Source organism: Pleurodeles waltl, chromosome 2_2 (genome assembly GCF_031143425.1).
Source record: "Pleurodeles waltl isolate 20211129_DDA chromosome 2_2, aPleWal1.hap1.20221129, whole genome shotgun sequence".
NCBI lineage: Eukaryota > Metazoa > Chordata > Amphibia > Caudata > Salamandridae > Pleurodeles > Pleurodeles waltl.
The window spans coordinates 463,678,803-463,703,510 of NC_090439.1; the positions used below are offsets into that span (position 1 = coordinate 463,678,803).

The window sequence follows — 24,708 nt, forward strand, 5'->3', positions numbered from 1 at the left end:
GGTAAAATTAAAGGTGTTGGGACATTTGTGGATCATGAGACCCCCGAGTCGCTGTGTGTTTTCCCAGGGTGTAATGGAGTAGCATTATGTGCCATGTCTGTCAAAATAACTTGAAAACAGTTGGGAGATTTTGAGCTATGAGTGCTTAGGGTGAAAACTGCATTTTAGGCAATTTTAGCACAAAAGGCCTATTGTCACAAAATTACAGGGTTTGTTAGGGCCCCATTCCATTTGGGAATCACGTTGGCTGCTTCAGGAAGTGGGGGAGGCAGTGGTCTTGATGTCCGCTGCCTTCTCCACCAGAAGTTTTCCAAAATGGAAACCTTTTTTAAAAGCAGCACTGGTTCCCTAAAAGAATTTGGTCTGTTTCTAAAAAAAGGCTTTCCTTTTTGGAATGTAGTCATAGGGATGATGGTTTGCTGTCCGTAGCAGGCCACCATCCCTGTGATTACAGCTAATTACAGAGGACAGCAAATTGCCACCTGCATAAAGAATATTAATTTGGCTGGTCATCTGCAACCCTCTGCAATTCACTATTTTGTGTACTATCCCAATAATGCCTGAGTTAGTTTGTAAAGTGCTACTCCATTTACAAATTGTGCAATTTCAACTACTTTTGTGAGTGGACCCTAATTTGCATAAGCAGATAATGGCCATCGTGTTTATTCATTGTTTCCAATTCTATCTGGTGGAACATGTCTGTTGAAATCTGTATAAGGTATAATAATACAAATTGCCTACTATTTAGTTAGTAACTATAGTGAATTCTTTTTAGTATTAGTAAGGGCACTTGCCAAATAGGACGTAATTTCTGCTATTTAGCCAGCAGATGGGTACATGATGAAATGTATTTGCTACCACCAGAATTAACTTCCACAGATGCATGACTGACTGGATGAAGAACAACTGCCTGCAGCTGAACACAGACAAGACGGAAGTACTGATCTTTGGCAATAGCAGCAACACATGAAATGACTCCTGGTGGCCATCAGACCTAGGACCCGCACAAACTTCCTTCGACCATGCCAGAAAACTCGGAATCTTCATTGACAACAAGCTCACCATGAAATCACAGATCAACGCTGTCTCCTCCGCTTGCTTCCTCACTTTGTGCATGCTAAATAAGATCTTCAAGTGGCTACCACACCACACAGGATGCACCATGGCACAGGCCCTGATACAGAACGCTGCAGCCAGACTCACCCTTGGCCTTCCCTGACTAACCCACATCACACCCCACCTCAGGTGACTCCAATGGCTCCCCATACAGAAGAAATACCAATTCAAGCTGCGGACCCAGGTACCCAAGGCTCTACATAACCAAGGAACTGCATATATTAATCACCGACTGAACTTCCTCCAACCGTTGAAAAGACCACGGTCTGTTTCCCTTTTACTTACACATACTCCCTGCATCTACCGATGCAGAAGTGGAGAACACTCTTTCTATCACATCGCAGCTAAAACCTGGTACATCCTCCCCATACACCTCCGGACCATCACCTCACTTCTAGCATTCCAAATGGCCCTCAAGACCTGGCTGTTCGAATAAGCTCCTGGCCTGGATATGCTATTGAGTGATTAGCCATGCTTTATAAATCCTGATTGAGTGATTGATTTGCAAGGTCACCAGCAAAATAGTACATCAGTCCTGCTACTAGTCAGGTGATTAATATAGATTATTTGCTATTTGCATGGCAGAGACTAATTGTACATAATCACTACTATTTTGCCAGCAGCCGGATTCCCAGTGAAGTTTCCTTGTTATTTGCTGCCAGCCAAACAATTATGAATCTCTACTATTTAGCTAGAAGCTAGGTAAAATGGTGAAGTTTCCCTGCTATTTGCAACCCGTCGGCCCAGTAGTAGATAGCGAGGCAGCAGCCAGGTAAATAGTAGGGAAAATTCCTTATTTACCTGGCAACCATTCAAAAAAACAAAGCCTAGCATGAAAATCAGCAAGGAAATGGGTTCTCTGAAGTCAGTACATGTAGTTCATAAGATACATGCATAGTATCATTGTAAGCATGGTTTGATTCAAATGTACAATTGTGCAGTTGTCTCCGATTAATACAGAAGAGAATCACAAATATATATATTTTTGAGAATGCAGTATTGAGCATGGGATGCTTAAAAGACATGTGACCTGCAGTCATAGCTCGATAGACCAGCGCACATAATCATTTTTTAAAGTAACAAAAAATAATTGAATGACACACTTCCTTTGCAATAGCATAACCAACATCAAAAATTAAAATGAAAAGATGGCGACCACAAGTTCAGCTATCCAGCTGCCTTTTATTTTATGTTTTATTAAGACCCTGCCTTGACAACAACATGTTGACAGAATTGTCTCCTCTGTAAATGGAAAACATTCAAGAAGCTTAGGTTGCAACCAACTTATGTACAAACGAACAAAATAAGCACGGTGCAATTAGGGAGTAGCAATTTGCAGTCAGGTGCTACTGATCCTCACAAACTTGATATTTAAACTTGGTTTTCAGATGTTTTGAAACGGGAATCCCTTAAACTTAATGAAGAGCACATTGAGTGCTAAGAGCACTGACATCTGTTGCCAATTGAAAGAGGTCCCTGGTGGGTCAGTCTAACTTAAACACCTAATTTTGTCACATAAAATCTACCTCTTTTATAACTTGTGACCTGTCCTTTAGGGTGGGTGGAAGTTTTAAGGAAACTATGACCCCCTACCAATTTCTAGTCCCCCCATCATCTCAGTCCCGTTGTTCGGATTCAACTGAAAACGAAAGAAGATTTTCTGGTGGCACCAGCACTGCACGAGGGCTGCAGATCTAGTTAATGGCTGCCCCAAACATGTATGTGGATTAGTCGTAGGGTGGAGTTAGAGTGACAGCAAGAACTATTCCCAGGTTTTGCTTAGGGACACTGTTTTGTTGTTCCAAACAGTGATTAGCCATGTGATAGCTTTGGGATAGTGGAGACCTTGGGCCAATATTGGGCCTGCCTCATGTTCCCACTAATAGCTGCCAATTCACTTTTTCAGAGATGGGTCATCTGGCGATGTTACAGTGCCCTGCTGCAGTTTGCCCCTGCTTTGGATAGCTCTTTCTGCCAGGGCAACTTGCCTGGCCCTTCCTTGCGTATCACACACCTCACCTTTTCTTTAGGTTGTGGCCCAGACTATTTCATAGTGTGTCGTGTACATGAAGACACTCTCTCTTGGCCCGGAAGGGGCTGAGATTCTGTGTGGCGCTGGTGGACGTCTTTGACTTATATATCCTGCTTATTTGGCTTATGCAGGATGAGCCAGGGAGAAGCATTCATCATCGTTGGAATGCCATTGCTGGTGTATGCTTGGAAGGAGCCACTGCTCATGTAACTTAAGCCTGACATGGATGAATTATTGACGTCACAGATAGAACGCGCGGCGTAAAGCTGCTGTGTGATTGGACATATGGTGGCTGGGGTCTTGCTGAGGAAGGAGGAAATCATGCAGGTCTTTTTGGCCCTATTGGGGATTCTCTGTGGATGTACAATCTTGGACATTCAATAACTTGTTACCAGGACCATTCTTATGCTACCCATGCACGAGAGGGGCAGTCACACATGTCCGTGGTCTGGACTGGATGAGCTGTTTTTTTAAGGGAAGGAGACCAGCTGAGAGTCAAACTTTATAGTTAAAGAATTACTGGATTACCATTAATATTCGTTTGGGTATCACTGGAAAAACGATGTAATGATGCCAACAGACTCCTGTACTTTTTGATAGAATGAACGACAGAGTAAATTGACTGCGTGCGAGCCAAAAATGATACGGGATAGAAAGGCAGGTCCAGGTACTCACGAAAACCCAGATAAAAACGTTTACAGAAACACTTTTTTTGTATTGACTAGATATAACAAGTAATGGGAGCCACTGTCTTGGTGTTATCGATTTATTTATGTAAACAATTGCAGATACGTAAAATGAATATAACGCACTGATTGCACTCGTAGGGAGGGTTTCTTAAAAACTAGGTGAAGAAAATGTTGCCGACAATGGCCCTACTCAACACGGCTGAATGAAATATGTATGGATCATATGTAAAAACTGCTGGAAGGAAAACATTAATAACAACATCTCAAACACTGTTATGACGCAGAAGGCCTGCCAGCCATTACAACGGGTTCCTTGCCTAACAGAAGAATGCAGGTTTCTCACATAGGCAGCTAACAAAAAATGAACGATTAAAAAAATACTTAAATATAAGCAACAACACATTGGGCAGCCAAACCTACTGTGATATAGTTTCATGACGTGCACCTTTCACTCTACATGTTGCACGTGGATAGTTTTCATGACTTCCACTCAAAGCTCAGACAAACTGGATGTACAAGAAAATAAACGCAGACGAACAGTGTATTTGCAGAACAAATGGTTATTTTAGCACATAAGCGTCTTCCCCCATGTTGTGACTTTCACTGTCATACATTACATGTGGTGTGAATGTATGACAGGTTTATGTGAGATTTATGCAATGAGACCTAGATCCCCTCAACTGTGAATCACAACACAGATGCATGACAACCTAGAGTGATTCGGATTTAGTTTATTGTTTTAGTTAATGAAAACCATAACAATTTTGCCATTTTGCATGCTAAAAACAATCTAATGTAAGTTATGGTTTTTAATATAAAATAATTAAATGTAAATTAAAACGTTAAGTGAAGGACGAGAACAATTTTACATTTTGGTATTCTTGGAAAAAAATAAAACGTATAAAATGTTTTGCTTGTAATAAAAGTTATGCAAGCCGGGGGTACAATTTTGGTGGAAGCACATCAGTTAAAGCTTCTTTGGGATTGGAACTTGTCTTAACCATAACTAGTGGAAAAGTATATCAAATCCTGTTTACCCTTGTCAGTTCAAGTGCTTGAGAGTGCAGGTATTGCATGCTCACTTTCCAGTGTCTCTCCCTCCCATTGCTGACATGCTTCAGGACTTCATCACCTACACACCCTTACTGACCTTTGTAGAATGCATACCTTGCAATACTCATCAGGTACTTTGACAGCAAGGGTGTGGGATACTATAAAGGGATTTGTTTGGCTCAATGTTGTTTATCTCAGGTTCACACTTACCATTGTGCAACTAGCATCTTTGCAGTATTCTCATTAATTGGCATGCTTCTTATGGTTGCTTGGATGCTGAAGAGTAATTTAAAGAATGTACACAATTTAGTGCAAAATTAGCGCTGTTAGCTCTTGATGCTGGTCCTTACTAACAATTCACAGGCCCAGTTTCCTTGAAAGGTAGATATGGGCACTGTAGAGGAACCCTAAATTGAATCTTATCAGTCGTGGCATTCCATGCATCATAGTGGACTTAGATCTGCAAGGTCTGTAAGAGCATTGTGAGAGAGGAGAGAGGCATTTAAATACTCCAGGTAAACAAATGTGATCATGAATACAAGCACAATCATGAGGTGTTGGTTAGGAAAAAAAGTGTCTTGGAATAGGATTTGTTCTTGATAATACTGTAAGGACATTCTTTACCAAAATGGCAGTAAATGTGAGGAACCACCTTCAACAGAGCAGAAACAATCAGTAAAGGAATTAAATAAGCCCTGATACTGATATTAGGGACTCATCAAAAGGGAAGTATAAAGGAAATGTTGGAGAGCAAGACCACTGTGAAGAAGCCAGTAAGATATGAGAAAGCTGAATTAGAGTGACAGTGCTAATAAATATATAGAGACATTGAAACTGTAAAACAACCTGAGACTAAGAGCACTTACTGATGATAATAAACATTGTAAACTTCCTGAGAAAGTAGGAAATAGGGTTAGGGAATAGGAAATGTCTCTCAAAAATACTGTTAAAGTCAGAGTTTAATACCCATCAGTAATTCCTTGCAGAAATTAAATGTAAATAGCTCTTTATAGCAATTGCACCCTGTTACAGTCTACATTTTCTTGGTGCTGTAACAGGAATGAGAATTTGATGGTGTTACAGGGAAGTTATTCAATTCCATGTGACAGCATTGCTTGAAGCAGTAGTTTGGGTGACAACGGAATGCCCGGTTGTGAGGGTGTTTCCATCTGAAAAAAGAACCAAACATGAGTTAAAAATAGAATGTTTCTTATTTATCATCATTCCATCACCTCTAATGTCAATAACAGGACATCCATTTCTTCTAATCATTTCCTCCATTGAAAAAAAATGATTCTGGATGCCACCTTCCACTCTCAATACCTCTCTTGCAAATAGAAGAGAAACGTCACTATTTACCTGGCAGCTGGCTAAACAGTAGAGATGTTGCTCTGTTTGGCCTGCAGCTGTGCTAATAACAAGAAAACATCTCTATTTACCCTGACACTGACTAAATAGTAGAGATTCTGCACTGTTTGGCTGGCAGCCATGCAAATACCATGCAAGCATCAATATGTATTTGTCCTCTGGCTAAATAGTGGAGATTGTGTACTATTTGGCTAACAGACATGCAAATAGCAAAAAAGCTTTACTATTTATCTGGCCTGTGGCAGCTGACATTATGTTCTGTTTGACCAGCGGTCAAGCAAATAGGAAGGGCACTTCACTCTTTATTCAGCTGTTGCCAAAATAGTAGCGATTATGGACAGTTTAGCCTCAGCCATGCAAATAGAAAATAAACTTCATGAATATAGGCACTTGCTCAACCTCATCCCCATTTGATGACCAATGTCTTTCTGTTCATCTCGATACTAAGGATGTCATTACAGTTCACCCGGTTCGCATCTGATAAAATCTGAGGTGTTTGAAATTTACTGGGTGTAGTAATTGACACCTAGTACAAGTTTTGCCCATGAAATGGGGCATAACAGAAGAATTCTGGGGCTTACTCACCAGAATCTGTGAGTCTTGGTATTTCCCAGCCCTTTTCTTTTAAAGTCCAGCATGTTAAACCTACCAAAATTTAACAGGCATTAAATCTTTATCACACTTAAGGCCTCATTATGAGTAGCCTGGTGTTTGGACTGATATTTGTCAGACCCTATAATGCTTGGAACAGCTACCACTAGGTCAGGTATAATAAACAACTCCTAATTGAGAGTTTGCCCCACAAAAAGGGGGAATAACATGCAGATTTTGGTGAACAATGCACTGAAACCTACATGTTGTGATCATTTTCGGGGATTTTCCACCCAATAAATTTTGGTGGGTTTGTCCTGTTGACATTTTTTTAAAGGAAAACCTCAGGAGTGTGGTGTTCTGTGCCAAACACGTAGTTGTAACATATGCAGTAACCTGAGTTACTGCACACATAGACCCTCATTACAACCTCAGCAGTCTTCTTAGAAGACCACCGAGGCAGCGGGTGCCAAAATACTGCCAGTGCTGGCGGTATTCCTGGCTCCCTATTTCGACTTTTCCGCTGGGCCAGCAGACGGTAACAGTGTTACCGTCGCTGGCCCAGTGGAAAAGTCACCTCAACATTGCTGCCGGCTTGTAATAGAGCCGACGGCAATGCTGATGTGCAGCGGGTGCAGTATCACAAGTCGCGCATTTCACTGCCCAAAATTGCGGGCAGTGAAATGCGCAATGGGGCTATGCCTGGGGCCCCACTACACTGCCCATGCCAAGTGCATGGGCAGTGCAGGGGCCCCCATGAGCACCCCGAGTCCCCTTACCACCAGCCTGTCCATGGTGGTGTCTACCACCATGGACAGGCTGGAGGTAAGGGGAGTCAAAATCCCCAGGGCAGCACCGCTTGCAGCACTGCCATTGGCGGATTACGACCGCCAGGACCGCCATGGCGGTATACCGCCGGTCCCGGCAGTGTTTGTCAAAATACAGTGACTAGTACCGCCAGCCTGTTGGCGGTACTAGTGCCACTATAGGCCTGGCGGTCGGTGAGGGCCATAGTAATTAACAGTGAAATGCTTAATGAGGGCTCCGTATTTACTAGGTGGAATAAAAATCACAAAGCTCCTAATTCCAGTATTGGTAGTAACAGCAATGAATGCACATATCACAAAATATCAGGTCACTGGTAACAAAGGCCTTGGAAGGGCCACATCTGCCTCAGTCACAAACGTCTCTAAACACCCATACAAATTATAGTGTACATTAATACTGGGAGCCTTTCTTTCTGAGAAGCACTTTCTCAAATACTGAAAGGAACGTCCTTTAAAACAAAAATCTAAGCACCACATTCTAAACGTGCTATAAAAAGGCAGTCTGTTCCCATTCCAAGTGTTGGTGAATAGTTACATGACTTATGCAAGCTGGACATTAACTAGCACCTTTCATTGATTTCAAGGGGACAGCCGCAGTAGACATGGTAATACCGGAAGACTGCGATTCCGTACTGGGCTTGTGCATTCGTCTAAACCATCTCAAGTACTCCTCTCTCACCTAAAAAGATAGAGGAAAAAAATCAGGAGCAGCATGGGAAACGTAAAAATAAAGATCAGGGAGAACACTTCACAATAAAGGACAAGGAGAACACTTCACACCAATTGTAAAGATAGATCCAGAACATGCTCAGCACTTTTCTAAAGAGAGACGGACTGTGAGAAAGTAGCCTCTTTCTAGCATGGTTACCCCCCACTTTTGGCCTGTTTGTGAGTGTGTGTCAGTGTGTTTTTACTGTGTCACTGGGATCCTGCTAGCCAGGACCCCAGTGCTCATAGATAAAAACCTATGTCAGTGTGTATTGCCTGTCTCACTGGAATCCTGCTAGCCAGGACCCCCGTGCTCATAGTTTGTGGCCTAATGTGTATGCCTGTATAGTGCCTAACTGTGTCACTGAGGCTCTGCTCCTCAGAACCTCAGTGCTTATGCTCTCTCTGCTTTACAATTTGTCACTGTAGGCCAGTTACTTACCAATTTCAATTGGCATGCTGGATCCCCCTCATAAGTCCCTGGTCTATGATATCTAGGTACCCAGGGCATTGGGGTTCCAGGAGATCCATATGGGCTGCAGCAATTCTTTTGCCACCCATTAGGAGCTCAGACAAACCCTTTCACAGGACTGCCATTGCAGCCTGCGTGAAATAGTGCACACAGCCATTTTCACTGCACTTAAGTAACTTATAAGTCGCCTATACGTCTAACCTTCACTTGCTGAAGGTTAGGTGCAAAGTTACTAAGTGTGAGGGCACCCTTGCACTAGCAAAGGTGCCCCCACATAGTTCAGGGCCATTTCCCCGACATTGTGAGTGCGGGAACACCATTACACACGTGCACTACACATAAGTCAATACCTATATGTAGCTTCACAACTCTGAATATGGCCATGTAACATGTCTAAGATCATGGAATTGTCCCCGCCATTCCAAATCTGGTATTGGGGAGCCAATTCCATGCATCCTGGGGGCTCCACCATGGACCCCCAGTACTGCCAAACCAGCTCTCTGAGGCTTGCACTGCAGCTACAGCTGCTGCCACCTCACAGACAGGGTTCTGCCTTCCTGGGGTCTTTGGAAGCCCAGTCCCAGGAAGGCAGAACAAAACATTTCCTCTGAGAGCATGGTGTTACACCCTCTCCCTTTGGAAATAGGTGTTACAGGCTGGGGAAGGGTAACCTCCCCCAGCCTCTGGAAATGCTTTGAAGGGCACAGATGGTGCCCTCCTTGCATAAACCAGTCTACATCGGTTCAGGGACCCCTTCTCTCCTGCTCTGACGGGAAACTGGATAAAGGAAAGGGGATTGCCCACTCCCTCTGCTCCATCACCACCCCAGGGGTGGTGCCCAGAGCTTCTCCAGTGTGTCCCAGACTTCAGCCATCTTGCTCTGCAAGTGTGCGGGCACTCTGGAGTGCTTTGAGTGCACAGTGCCAGTAGGTGACGTCAGAGACCCCTCCTGATAGGTCCATACCTGATAAGGTAGCCAATCCCCTCCTCAGGGCTATTTAGGGTATCTCCTGTGGGTTCTCTTCAGATTCTGCTTGCAAGTTCCTTCAGGAATCCTCTGCAACAACTTCAGACTCTCCTGACCTCGGATCAACCGCAGCCTGCTCCAAGAAACGTTGTAACTGCAACAAAGTGTCTACATGAGACACTTTTCTTCAGCAACCTCAGCTCCAAGTCAGCAACTGCAACAGTTTCAACAGTGTGCACGCTCTTGGTACTCCTTGTCTTCATCCTGCACCAGAAGGACCGAAGAAATCTCCTATGGAGTGACGGAGTCACTCCCCTGCTCCAAGCAGGCACCTTCCAAGATGACGACCGGTACCGTGGGACTCCTCTCACAGTGACGAGCGTGCTTCTAAGGACACAGAGGGTGGACATCATCGATATAGACTGTCCTGAGGTCCTGCTGACGCAATTTGCCAGCAGGTGACGTCAGAGACCCCTCCTGATAGGTCCATAACTGATAAGGTAGCCAATCCCCTCCTCAGGTCTATTTAGGGTCACTCCTGTGGGTTCTCTTCAGATTCTGCTTGCAAGTTTTCTTCAGGAATCCTCTGCAACAACTTCAGATTCTCCTGACCTTGGATCAACCGCAGCCTGCTTCAAGAAACGCTGTAACATCAACAAAGTGTCTACATGAGGCACTTTTCTTCAGCAACCTCAGCTCCAAGTCAGCAACTGCAACAGTTTCCACAGTGTGCACGCTCTTGGGACTCCTTGTCTTCATCCTGCACCAGAAGGACTGAAGAAATCTGCTGTGGAGTGACAGAGTCACTCCCCTGCTCCAAGCAGGCACCTTCCAAGACGATGACTGGTACCCTGGGACTCCTCTCACAGTGACGAGCGTGCTCCTAAGGACACAGAGGGTGGACATCATCGACATAGACTGTCCTGAGGTCCTGCTGACGCAATTTGGAGGAGGTAAGACCTTACCTTCCCCAAGAACGACCGCACCCCTGTTTACTGTGTCTTTTTTGCCTCCTGTGGCCTCTGTGCACTTTTTGCAAAATTCCTTCATGCACACCCTGGCACACCCTGGCCCAGGTCCCCAGCACTCCACCCTGTGATGCTCAACTCGCTGAGTTGTTCTCCGGCGGCGTGGGACCTTCTTTTATTATGCTGAATTAACTGCATTTTGCACCTCCTTTGAACCCGGATCCTGCAGCTTCTGGGGATGCTTACTGGCATCCTGAGGGGCTATCTGAAGTGCTGAGAGCCCCCTCTTCCTCCTCACACAGAGTTGAGGCCCCCAGATCCCCCCTGGGTCCATACAGCGCCATTTTAATGAAAAATTCACTTTTGTTGTAGCCAAGACTTGTTGGCGCCTTCCAAAACGAAATCTCATCTGCAACGATCTTCACGCCGTGGGACATCTTTTGCATCATGCAGGAACCCACTGGCATCTTCCTAGGGTGCATTTCTGCAGTGTTCTACTAACCGGGGAATCTTCTTTTGCACCCTCTTCTGGGTTGGCAGGGGCTCCTGTTCTTCCTGGAACTTCTTTCGACTTCTGGACTTGGTTCCCTTCCTTTGCAGGTCTCCAGGTCCAGTAATCCAGCAGTTGTTCTTTGCAGACTTGGTTGGCTGCTGCAAAATCCCCAAAACAAGGTGTAGTGTCTCCTAAGGAAACTTGCAGTACTTTACTCCTGCTTTTCTGGGCTCTGGGGTGGGGTAATTTACATACCTATACTGTATTCTTACTCTCCCAGCGATTCTGCACACTTACACTTGTCTAGGGGGGAATTTGTGATTCACATTCGACTTTTTTAGTATATGATTTGTGTTTTCTCCCATTGCATTCTATAGGATTTCCTACTGTTGGCATTGTTCTATGAGTATTTACTTGTCTAATATTGTGTATAATACTTACCTCCAGAAGGAGTATTGTCTCTAAAATATTTTTGGTACTATGTCACCCAAATAAATACCTTTATTTTTGGTAACACTGAGTATTGTCTTTACTTGTGTATAAGTACTGTGTAACTCTAAGTGTTATTGCATGCGTTTTGCATGTCTCTTAGTTCAGCCTAAGCTGCTCTGCTATAGCTACCTCTATCAGCCTAAGCTGCTAGAACACTACTACTTCACTAATAAGGCATAATTGGACCTGGTATAAGGTGTAAGTACCAAGGTACCCACTACAAACCAGGCCAGCCTCCTACACGGACATTGTATTAGAATAAGAGATCTTGCCAGTCTGGAAATAAAATAATCATACAAAGTGGGAATGATGTCCTCAATGAGATGTTAGAATGCTTATGTTGGAAATGGCCCTTTTGCAGGCCACCCCAAACGTTTTGCCTTCTTCTGCCTATTTGTTTTGCTGAATTTGATTTAGTTGGCCTTATGATTCTGTGAAAGTTACCACTGCTAACCAGTGCTAAAGTGCTCTTTTCCTAAAAAACATGATGACATTCAACTGTGCCCAATTGGCATATTTATTTATTTATCAATAAGTCTATAGTAAAATGCACTGCAGGTGTGCAAGGCTGCTAAATTATTACTTGAGGGCCTGCAGCACTGACTGTGCCACCCACCTAAGTAGCCCTCTACTGGCAAAGTAACCCTCCCTTTTCGTACATGTAAGTCTCCCCTAGGGTAGGCTCTGGACAGGTCAGAGTGCAGGGTGCAATATATGTAAAAGGTAGTACATGTACTCTTTGGTTTTACTTGTCCAGGTAGTGAAAAACTCCAGAACTTGCTTTTCACTACTGCAAGGCCCACCTCTTTAGGCTAACATTGAGATTACTTTATTACATCTTATAAGTGTAATTCACAATCTGGAAGAGATAGACTTTTGAAGTTGGTGTCTCTGGAATCACAATTTAAAATCACAACTTATGGTGAAGTTGGATTTTAAATTACAATTCTGAAAAAAAACACTTTTAGAAAGTTGACATTTTCTTACTTTACCCATTTGGTGCCTGCTGTCAATCTCTGATCACATGTCTGGGGTGAAGTGACAACTGGGCTTTGTATATTCCTCCTAGACAGCCACAAACACTAGGAGCTTAGGTGTGACCTGGTTGTCCTTGATAGGCCATCCTGGGCAGGGTGGGAGGGAGGAATTGGGCACAGCCTCAATTACACCTGAATAGACTGTGTCCTGTCCGCATACAAAGGGCTGCATAACCCCCTGTGGTGAGCCTGGAGCCAGGTCAGGAAGGGCAGGGACTCTGTGCTCTTCAAAGGCATGTCTCTGTGGGCTAAACTGGTTATAAGTACTGTCCCTCTTACACCACAACATCAGTGCACTTCTGGACCTGTGAAGATTCTACCAGGAAAAACTGCTGTGCTGCTTAAGGACTGCCACTCTGCTGGACTGCTGCTTTGCTGAACTCCTGCCTTGCTGTTCTGTCCTGCTGCCTGTTGCTCTCTCTTGCCTGGGTGAGGAGGACTGGACCTGTATCACTTGAACCCAGAGTGACTCCAAGGGGCTGATGACTAACCTCCTGATCTGAGGTCTCAAGGACATAAAAGAATTCCAACCATCCTGCTCCCGCACCTGGACTCTGCCATCAGTGAATCTGCCCTGGCAAGTGGTGCCACCCAAGTTCTGGACCTTTGGAAGTAGGCCTGAGGAACCCATGCATCCTCTGTTGCGGGAGCTGAACCGATGCATCACCGGTGCTACGTGAGGAAAACAACGCATCACCTCTATTGCGTGGGTCAGAAATGATGCATCTAGAACCAAATTGCAGTTGTAACATTATTTTTGGCGCAGTGCCCTCACATCCCGGTCAACGGAAGCTCTGATGACTGAAACCAACACATTTCTGCTGTTGCATGGGGAAAAGCAATGCATTCCCTCTACTGTGTGAGTCAGAACTGATGCTTCACTCTGCAACCCGGATTTAAGGTACTTTAGCTCAGTAGGCTCAACTGGGTCCCAGTAGCCAGCCTGCGTTCCATTGCATTTGGCCTGAACATTTGACTTTGTTCTGGTCCGGCGTGATCAGATATCCCTGGTTGGAGATTTTTACTTGTAAATGCAATCTCATAATTTAATCTTGAAAAAATCATATCTCAAGTTCTACTAATTGGAGTTTTGTTGTTTTGGTCATGTTTTATTAATGAAAATCAGACTTCGTGTTGTATCTTTTTGTGTGGTGTTTTCACTGTTTTACTGTTTGAGGTGTTGCACAAATACTTACACACTCCCTCTAAATTAAGCCTGACTGCTCTGTGCCAAGCTACCAGAGGGTGAGCAAAGGTTAATTTAAGGTTCGCCTGACACTTAACCTGACTAGGACTATCGTTGGTGTTTGACTAAGGTTCACACCCCAATCAACCAAGAATCCAATTTCTAACAGCTTAATTTCCAATCACATCCAAATATTGTCTTCACTGAGATCTGAGATTACATGGAGCTTAGAGGTTGTGTTTCCACTCACAGTGAAATATGTCCTCATAGAATGAGGCCTGGTGTCAGTTTCAGTTCAAGTTCAAGAATATCCAGTGGCTCAGACAAAGCACGGGTGCATCCCTTTCTCTAGGAACAAGACCTATTTCAACCCACTTGTTGTAATCTGGCACCCTTGTGTGGCCTTTTGTAGTGATGTTGTTTGGTGGTTTTCTGCAGTAGCCTTACTATATCATTGTCCCAGGCTACAGTTCCAATGGCAGCTAATATGTAGACCATGGTGCAAGGGTGCCTGCGTTGGCACTAAGCAGCAATTTGTGTTCCAGAGCAGGGGGAAAGGACAGAAATGCACTGTATCTTGTGAATACCTGACGGGTACATAGCGCGCTTTATAAATACTATGATTGATTGATTGAATATGGTGCATTTCTATCCTTTTGAATTGGCATAGGAAAGCACAGGAGAAAGGCTTCCAGCTCTGCCCTACGCCAATTTCTATTAAATATCTGCAAAACAATAAAACCTTAAAGCCAGACAGTTCCTGGCTAAATATATGGAGGAATAGAGTATAAACTGTTTGACTCTGGTGCAACTGAGTTTTGGCTGTTACCTATATTGTGTGAATTGCTAACACGTTTACTGTAAAGTGGTGCTCTGAGAGCTCATATTCAGGTGCATTCGTTGTAGACTAGTGGTTTAATGTGATGTGGTATAGGCATTTTAATCTGAGTATATTCATTCTTTTTGATTTCATGTTTCCTAATGATGCTAAGAAATAGTTTTCATTGAAACAATAATAAAGTTCCTCATGAAGATTTCATAAATGTCGTATGCTAATGTTGCAAAATTGAGTTCCCCATCATACCTATTGACATGCATTAACAAGTTATTTTACCTTTGAAACTTACTGTAACATGAATTATTGACAAGATTTATTAATGACAAATTTACAATTATAAAGTTTATATGAGTTTTGCGTAACAAGAATACATTTTGCCATTTTAATTCTGTTTTGCTTTAGCTAACCATATTGATATGCTAGGCCTCAAACTTTCAGAACACGAGAAAGCTGTTTTCTTTTGCTAATGTGTCATTTTGTTTCAGATGTCATTCCCATGAAATGTTAGTTTGGAAATAGATGTGCTATTGTTTTATTCACAGAGTGTCTTAAAACTGGTGCATCGAAGAGCAAGGAATGTGAAGATGGACCCAATTAATTTGTTGCTGCAAAATCCTACAGGAGAGCAAAGATGAATGTCTTCCTATGAGGAACGTTGGAACTTTTCCTGATGTTGCAGATGCATGTCGCATGATGTGCTATGATTGGACAATGAAAATCTTTTGAGTCATATGGCGTCATTAATGGACAAATCACTATTCTCTGTGAACTTTAGTTTACTGTTTCCAGTTGGATTCGAGTTCTTCTTTCTTTGGACTTTGAGAGGTTCAGACCTCTTTGCCCTTGCCACTCACCTTTCTAACTCATGCTGAGACAAGATTTAGATTTTTCCCTTGACCCAATGAGAAGACTCTTGACCGAGCTTCTGAGATGTTGACACCTTCCCTTTTTACTTAATTTTTGCTAACCTTAGTTAACTTCCTTTCCCCCCAGATTTCAATTTCCCAATTCCTATTTTTTGTCCTCTTGTTTTGTAGACCAGCATGTCAATTAGTGACTTGTAAACTTTAGGGATTTTCCCTGATTGATTAACTAATCTAGATGAAATAAAGATTGTCTTCATGTTTAGGAGAGTTGGTCAGCATTTGTTTTCTGAACATCAAGTTCTCATTCTGTTATTCTGTATTGCCCTTATTGAGTGCTTAGTTTACTTGATGTTAGCGCACCTAAACTTCTTCTGTTGTTTGGGCCATCCTTTGGTTATATTGTATCTTTACAGTTTGTTTTTGAGGGTCATTTATATTAACTTGAGCATAAGTTTGTAATAAAACCCTTTAACTTTATTTCAAAATTGGGTGTTTCTTGTGTGGCCAAATTGGTCAGACTGTAAATTTAAATGTTGATTGATTTGTAACGGTTGATTTTATCCAACCCCTTTGCTAGGGTGAGAAGACCTGTCGACCTTGCTTGAAGCATATCCAAAATGCTTTATCAAATCCAAGAAAGATGGAGCAAGATCAAAAGTAAAAATGTATTTAATTAACCTTTCCCAAGATAATGTTGTATTGTTCCAATGTATAATTAATGCTTTAACTATTGTTCCCAAGTTGTGTTTCTCTGCTTGCGTGCAGTCATAAACCGTGGTTGCCTAAATTGCACTACTGATAAGGGGAAATGTTTAATGGGGGGGGATGTGCTCGATTTTTTCCTTTCTCACTTTCCTTTCTTGCACGCTTCCCTCCTGACCTCAGAGTAAACACGGCCTCTTTAAGAAGAACCAAAGAACTGTGTACCTTGTAAGTGTCCTAAGCAGCTTCTCGTTTCGGCACCTTGTGTAACTTTCCAATAAATTTGTGCCGTAGTGGCAGAGCTGTCGCTTACACATATAGTTGCATTCTACTATTGACCATGCCCTAGTAGTTTCATTTCTACTAACAAGTGGTAAAACAAACATTCGCAAAGCCAATAGGTCAAGCCTATACATGATCAATTGGCTTCGCCAATGCTTTTCTGAGCCATTTGTACAGCAGTGCAGCTGCTGTGCAGCATGCCATGAAGTCAAATTAAAAAAATCTCTCTAACACTGGTTGCATCATAGCACTCTTTTTTACTCTCGATCATGCTGTACAGCATCAGTGCCTCTGCTTTTTCTGGGGCAGGACAGGGGACATTCAATGCAACATGGGGTAGGAGGGTTAGAGGAGGCATGCAACAACACATCAGGGTGCTGCAGGTTAATTAAAATGAAAAATATACCGGTTGATAAAAAAGCTCTATGATACGGGAAGCACTGGCCATGTAATGGGACTTTTTTTTTATATGAGGCAGGTCAACACAGACAGCGGGTAGGAGCTTGGGATGGGGTAAGCAACACGAGGGACACAAGTAGGATGGCAGAGGGTGCTAGGAACACCAAAGACAGTGGGAGGAGTCAAGCCACAGGACAGTGGGAGGAGTGTAGGAAGGACAGGAGAAACAGCAATGCAGGTGTAGGTTTGGACATATTAGGTAGCATCAACAACTAGGGAGGCAAGTAACAATGATGGGGGAAGGGATAAATGAAAAAAGAAAGTACCTTTAAAAGCGCGAGCACTGAAAGGACAAACAGTTGAACAAGGAGGCATTACTTGGGCGAAGCTCCAGCAGAAGGACAACTGCACAAAGAAGAAGTGAAGCTGGCACATACTAACCAAAGAGAAGCAAGGAAAATAAAGTGAAGATGAAGACAACCAATGGTAAGAGGGGTGGTCTCTAAGCCCCCAGTATGCTAACAAAATGTCTTGCAGGCGACACACACTTGCTTTCTCAGTCAAGAACTCAAAATCAAATTTTAAAGACTTTGTAATAAAGCCAAAGAGAGTGTGAGCTGTGCTGATGCCAAACCTCCTATCGGTGTATAATAAGAAGATAGACTTTCTCAAATGCATTTTTCGACCTATGTGATGACTCTCATTCTGATACACATTATTTCCCCACAAAAGACAGGAGAGTTCTGTTTAGTTTGTATTATTTTAAGATTAAATCAAAAACAAAGATGGTTATCATCAGCTTTGGAGGTAGACTACGTGCACCTGCAAAGATTCCTCACTCACATGTATTGTGAGGAGCGGACCAAACGTATGTTGGCTGGAAAGCATTCAAGAATGTAGATATTGAGATATAAAATCCTGTAGTGACGGACTCCAATAATTAACTATGGCCCTTGTAGACTTCACATGTACATCCTGCCTGCAACTTGAAGTTCAGTTTCCAGCTCAGCCTTTACTCTTGCATCACACACACACACACACACACACACACACACACACAAAGGCACGCGAACACACGGACACAGAAACACACACACATGTTCATCGAAAAACACTGTGGTACTTTTACGTTCCTTTGCATGACTGTTAACATGACACATGCAGCTATTGCTTTTGTTACACAGCCTATAACAAAAACGTTAAATCAACCGATGGCTTCTGTACACAGTCTTGGATAAAGAAAGCATCTTTGATGTTCAACTGTTATGGCCAGAGGTGCCGACTTTGGACCAGGGGAACCAGGCATAAGTCTCAGTGTCGGCTCAACAGCTGTTGTTTCTGGGCAAATCTCTTTATCTCCTCATGCCTAAAAATATGAATGTGACCCTGTGTAATGTAACTGGTGCTCATGTAAAGTGCTCCAGTACCTTTGGGTAGAGCTTGAGCTATAAAAAAATGCCAAAAAAACTGTACCACAAAACTAGGCCTGTTGGCATTGTCACTGCACATGTTTTTAAATGTTATTACACCAGAGGTTAATGGTGTCTGAGCAGAGTAACACTGTTTCTTTCATAAATAAAACATCAGAAGAGGAAGAAACTGTCTCATTCCATACAATGTCATTCACAGAGGTGGGGGAAGGGAAATCCAAGTCTGCACGCAACTAATGCCAGAGACGGTAGATGGCCTGTATAGCCACAAACACTGCTCTCCGGCACCAGAACAACCAGGGTTCCTGCCTACTCACTCGTTTTAAGCAGTCACCACCCAGAAAGTGCAAAATCACACCAGTTTGGTACATCCGAAAGCCATGATCATTTGTTTCTACTTCACATTAAAAAGGTGTGGGAAAGAAACTAACAGTCATCGTTTATTCACAGAGTTATTTATCAGAAAACCAAGACCAAATGTAAATGTCGACTTTTGTGTTTTTTACATAACGTTTTGGGAACGGAACTGATGTACTCAGGCATATGCCTTTTTGGTAAAGTGAAAAAGTCAGGAGCAGAACTCAGCCAGTAGCTCGAGCCTTTAGGAAGAGTAAATTAACGCACAAACATCTAAACTTTATTAAAGCTTTTATGTGACCCCGAAGGATACACGGTGCTTACCGACATTACTGGGAGGGGTTGAGGGGTTGAAAGGAACAACAGACCTGAACTCTGGATAACATCTTCACGAGTCATGGAAGAGTTGAAAATTCCGAATGCGAATGAGGGAGGGGTGAAGAAGAAACAGATGGGGTGGGGGTGGTAGGGAAAAGAAGCAACAAGGACAAGGTGGGGTAGGTGGCAGGGAAAAGAGACAAGAAAGATGAGCATATGGCGGACTGCATGAATACACAAGTGCTTGTATGGAGTGCTTGAACACAAATAAAAAATAGCCCCAAAACGGGAGGAGTGGAAGGACACAAGTACTTAATCCTTGCTCCAGGGAAGTGGGAGGGCCAAGCACAAGAAAGGGGCATGAGATATGCAGGCTTTGGCAATTGGGAATTAAGGAAATGAGAGTGACACACAAGTAACCCAATGGTAAGCTATGGGCAGGCCGTAAGCCCACGGTGTGTAAATAAGGGGGCCTATTTATACTCTGTTTGCGCCGGAATTGCGTCGTTTTTTTTTACGCAATTCCGACGCAAAACTAACTCCATATTTATAATTTGGCGTTAGACGCGTCTAGCGCCAAAGTCCATGGAGTTTGCGTAATTTTTTAGCGTGGACACCTACTTTGCGTTAATGATATGCAAGGTAGGCGTTCCCGTCTAAAAAATTGACTCCGAGGCATGTGCGCCGTATTTACACTCCCGGGCAAAATTCACGCCCTGGAGTGGGCGGGTCAAAAAAAATGACGTCCGGCCGCTTTTGCGCCGTTTTTTAGCGCCTGGTCAGGGTAGGCGTTAAGGGACCTGTGGGCTCGGAAGGAGCCCAGAGGTGCCCTCTCAAGCCCCCAGGAACACCCCCTGCCACCCTTGCCCACCCCAGGAGGACACCCAAGGCTGGAGGGACCCATCCCAGGGACATTAAGGTAAGTTCAGGTAAGTTTTTTTATTTTATTTTTTTGTGGCATAGGGGGGCCTGATTTGTGCCCCCCTACATGCCACTATGCCCAATGACCATGCCCAGGGGACATAAGTCCCCTGGGCATGGCCATTGGGCAAGGGGGCATGACTCTTGTCTTTGCTAAGACAGGAGTCATTTCAATGGGGGTTGGGAGTCGAAAAAAATGGCGCAAATCGGCGTGAGGCGAAAAATTTGCCTCAGCCTGACTTGCCCCATTTTTTGGCGCCCAAGCTCCATATCCCCCTACACCGGCGCTGCCTGGTGTACGTCGTTTTTTTTCACGCACACCAGGCAGCGCCGGCGGCTAACGCCGGCTAACGTCATTGAATAAATACGGTGCCCGCATGGTGCTTCAGAATGGCGTTAGCCGGCGCAATTTTTTTTGACGCAAAACTGCGTTAGCTCAGTTTTGCGTCAAAAAGTATAAATATGGCCCAAAATGTCTTGAAGAGACAGTGCATGCGCTGTCTAGCCGAGACCTAAAAAACTATTGTAAACCACACAGGAACAATTGTTTGAATACTGCAGTGGATATCCATGGCAGGTGGAGTGGGCAGCTTTGAGAACTCAGCCTCTGAGGAAGGAGCCGCTTCGGTGCTGCAGGCAGCTGGTGGTTAAAGAGGCCCTGCACAACAGCAGACCATAGTTGAGCTGCCTTTAGCTCAGGAGCAAATCTTAACTATGGTTTATGACAGCAGAGTTATGAGATGATCTTATTAGAGATTGATTTTCGTCTTGGCTAAGGCGTGCTTCATTGAAACTACTGCTGCGATTGATTGTTTTTTTTTGTAGCTCTGTGTTTTTTTTCATTTTTGGAAAGACCAGCGACATGTCTCACACAAATAAATAAGTTGTGCTTTTTGTGTAAATGGATATTGTTCCTTTCTCTCTCAGACATTGACCATGAGAACTCTTCGCAGGTTGAAATTCATGAGTTTGTTTAGCCTCAGTGAACTGTGAAAAAGGGAGCTGGCCACCTCAAAGGAGCAGGGACGCTGCATAAAAATAAAATGTCCCAGTTTCTCTGTTGGCAGGTCTGCCTCTATCTTCGGTCAGTGTTTAAAATGTCCACATTGCTGCTGTGTGCCTCATGTTTCCTTTTTAGTATGAGTAGTTATTGCAATGTTTTATTTATCCTATTATAAATGCCCCAAAAAATTGGTTAAGCAAAAAACATAATAAAAAAAGAGAGTGGCTCCCAGACTGTGTTTGCAGCACCCCTGGCTAGCATTGATGGCGTATCAGGGTGCCCGAGTTCACAGATGGGGAACCGCTGCCATAGATACATTATCTACAGATTTGTCCTTGGAGTTGGGGTCAGAGCTGTTGCCCCAGATTAGTGGGTACTGTGGCACCATAATTTCTCAGCAGCGACTAGTGGTTCTTATGATGTAGGACCTTGAAGCATCCACAGCCTGGTGCAGTTTGTCATGCAACTTATGTACTGATAGGTCGCACAGCAAATTGTACATTCTCAGGGAGGTCAAAAGCAACTTATGGATTTTAAATAGGTAGATCGCAATTTGTGACCCCTGTGATTGGCTTTAAATGCAAAGATGGAGGCCTGCAAGGGACAGTAGACTTCCATTCCTGTATTTTCATGTCCAAACGGGAAAGTTTTTTTTAGGATAAACCAGTCAGTGCCGTTAAATGGGCTGGTGCTGCTTTAAAAAAAATCCTCTTCAGGAAGACATTAAAGGGAGCAGGCAGCGTTCCTCTAGATCACTGCCTACTTCCCCTGATGCCACCATCATGCTTCCCGAAGGTGGAAATTTCCCACGGGAGAGCGTTGCCAGAAAGAAAAGAACAATTGAAAAAAGAATGATGGAAAGGTGAAATTAAAACTTAGAGCAGAACAGAAAAACATCAGAGTAGAAACAAAGGGGAAAGGGGTTGAGTAACAGTCTATGAGAAGCGTGTAATGGCCTAAGAAATAAAAAGGCAAATCAGAAATGAAATTGAAAGAAAAGAGAAAGTACTGGAAGGACGTGATAGGAGAACAGTGCGAAGCTTGCAATATAAGAAAGAGGAGAAGACTAACAGAAATAGCATCTGGGATAATATGGAAATGGAGAGACAGAGGAAGCTAAAGACTGGTTCACCACTTTCTAGGTATTATGGTCACCAAAAGCATAAAGTGGACTTTCTTGCCAGACTGTGGGTATTCTAGGCATTAGGATCACTCTGTCACTGGACAGACCTTTTAACATAGTGGCTTTCAAGCCATTGTGGTGGCCCTGACATAATATAGCCCTTATTGCCATATCATGAACATTGCACCTTGCAAATTAAGGGTCTGGCTTAATTTTAACAATCATTGGCACCTTGTCAATATGCATTGCATTATTGGGGCTCTCCCATGCATAATAGAACCCATCTCTAGCACAAGGTAATCACTCAAGGTTTGTGATGAGCATCCTGACATAAGGTGGCATCCCTGAATATCCTTGGAATTTGAATGTAAAACAGGCATATGAAGCAAATTTATTCCTTGTGGGACATCATAAATAACAGAACAGTGTTTGTGGAATAAATGATACATTTATTAAAATCTAAAAAGGAAAGACTGATATTTAAGTGACTTAAAGTTATTTTTAATTGTATGAACATTTGCATGTGAGAAATGAGTTTATTTAGACAATATAGAAAGCTGGCATCTGGCAACAAAATTTGCGTTTTTTCAGGAAACACCAAAATGGTATCTCGGAACATTACTATATTTCCACATTATATTTAACACTGATATTTGAGGGATAGATCCCGCTGATATTTTCCATTGACAACTGAGAACAGTTGCTACTACAGATATTTGTTCATGATTCACACAGAGACTATTCATCATCTGCTTTGTTACAGGTTTGTATCATAATTGGTGCATCTGTCCTAGCCCAAAGCCTCTAAGTTTGATGTTATAATGTGGATTTCCAATTAAGTGCAATTCTTTGCCTTAGTAGCATTTTCTCTCTTTCTGATCATTCCTTGCACACTGTACAAAGGCGTAGTTTGCAGTTTCTCTGCTACATTACAATTGTTTCCAAACTTTGGCTCAGTAGTCCATAAACTAATGGAATTTGGTCATTGTGATTTTTCATATTACATTACCTGTCCCCACATTTTCTTCAAGGCTACCTTTACTGTATTTATAAACATTAATGTGCTAATACATTCTTTTGCACGGTTCTGTAATGCAACCCTTGATATATAGTCCATACTTTTGGAACGTGTGTGAGGTGTCTAGCAATGCTAGTTTGAAGACATTAAAATTTTTCACCTCATAATGCCTAAGTAGCTGTTGAGTAACAGGCTCTTGTGTCATGAATGGTTTTCAATGATTCATGAGAAGGTATTTTACCACCTATAGTTATAAAGCTTTATATGACATAGCCATTGGTACAGCTGTCTGAAGGCCAACGTCTGTAAGATTGGGGTAACGTGTTAAATAGCCTGTAGACATGTGGACATATGTATATTTCTGATTTCTGGACAGATAACATCTGTTACCTGAGAGGTAGGTCTTCTCCCTGGGCCTGTGAGTTCTGTTTAACCTGAAGGATAGACATGGTGTCTATTGACTGAGAATAAACTTAGAGGTGGCTGTGAGGGAAATTGAAAATTTGCATGTATTTCAGGAAAATCAACTTGGAACAAGCAAGTTGGGAAACGAAAAGGAGTGGAAAGGAATGAGTGGATATTGTTAGGAGGACATACTAAATAGTGAGAGAGGGAGCACATTTTATTAATTAATTAATGGCATAGAAGTACAATATAGCTGCTAACAAATCTGCAGTTTAAAAGCTTAACCGAGACAAATAATGTAGAAATGAAAAAGTGCATGTTTGAATTACTGTGAGCCATTTGTGCCTACTGGTCGTATTCTGACATCACATTTAACAAGGAAACATTGTGCATTTATTCTGGAGTGAATTATTAATAAATATTAAACTGAAGGTATTATTTCAAGTGAAAACTGTAGTAAATAAAATGTATCATGAGTATTAATTAAACACACTTACATTGATTTCATTATGAATTGCATGTTCAGAAAATAAGTACATGTTTAAAATTGCTTGACATGACATGAATAATGTTTCAATAAAAATATTTTGCTTTGGATATGCAGTTTGAATTTATGGGTGCACAATAGTTTTGTAAATGTATTAATTGTATTAAGGTGCATTAGCCTTTCTGAACTTGACTATGCCTTAAGACCCATTTGTGCATGCAGCTATGGAAAAGTTCATGTTCACTTAATCCTCTTTGACCTGAATTATTTTCTCTAGGCTGCAAAAGTATTGATGAATGTTCTGTTGTATTCCAGGTGAAGATCATGTTTCACGATTAGCTAATGTATCAATATTTGTTCTAACTGCTGAGTTCCACAGGAAGATTCATAAAGCTTATGTGAAAAAATATTAGCTTAGTTTATTGTGTGCAATGGGAAAGGAAAGCTTAGTTGCAGATTATTAGAAAATGTAATATTTTAGTAGAACCATATGAAGTCATAGTAGAAACAATGGACTATTGTTGAGAGAATTTCATAAAGAAACAGGACTTGGTGGTATC

At 42.6% G+C, this 24,708-nt stretch overlaps 1 protein-coding gene across 1 annotated transcript in view; it reads right to left on the reverse strand.

Moving 5' to 3' along the window:
- Positions 1-5,847: 5,847 nt before the first annotated feature.
- The window catches only part of ADGRE1 (adhesion G protein-coupled receptor E1), a 675,746-nt gene continuing 656,885 nt past the window's right edge, over positions 5,848-24,708 (reverse strand). Inside the window, exons 25-26 of the mRNA XM_069219187.1 lie at positions 8,244-8,355; positions 5,848-6,059 (exon numbers count right to left, since the gene is read on the reverse strand). Of these exons, the coding sequence (XP_069075288.1) occupies positions 5,983-6,059; positions 8,244-8,355 (189 nt within the window). The 3' untranslated portion in view covers positions 5,848-5,982. The remainder of the gene's footprint in view (positions 6,060-8,243; positions 8,356-24,708) is intronic.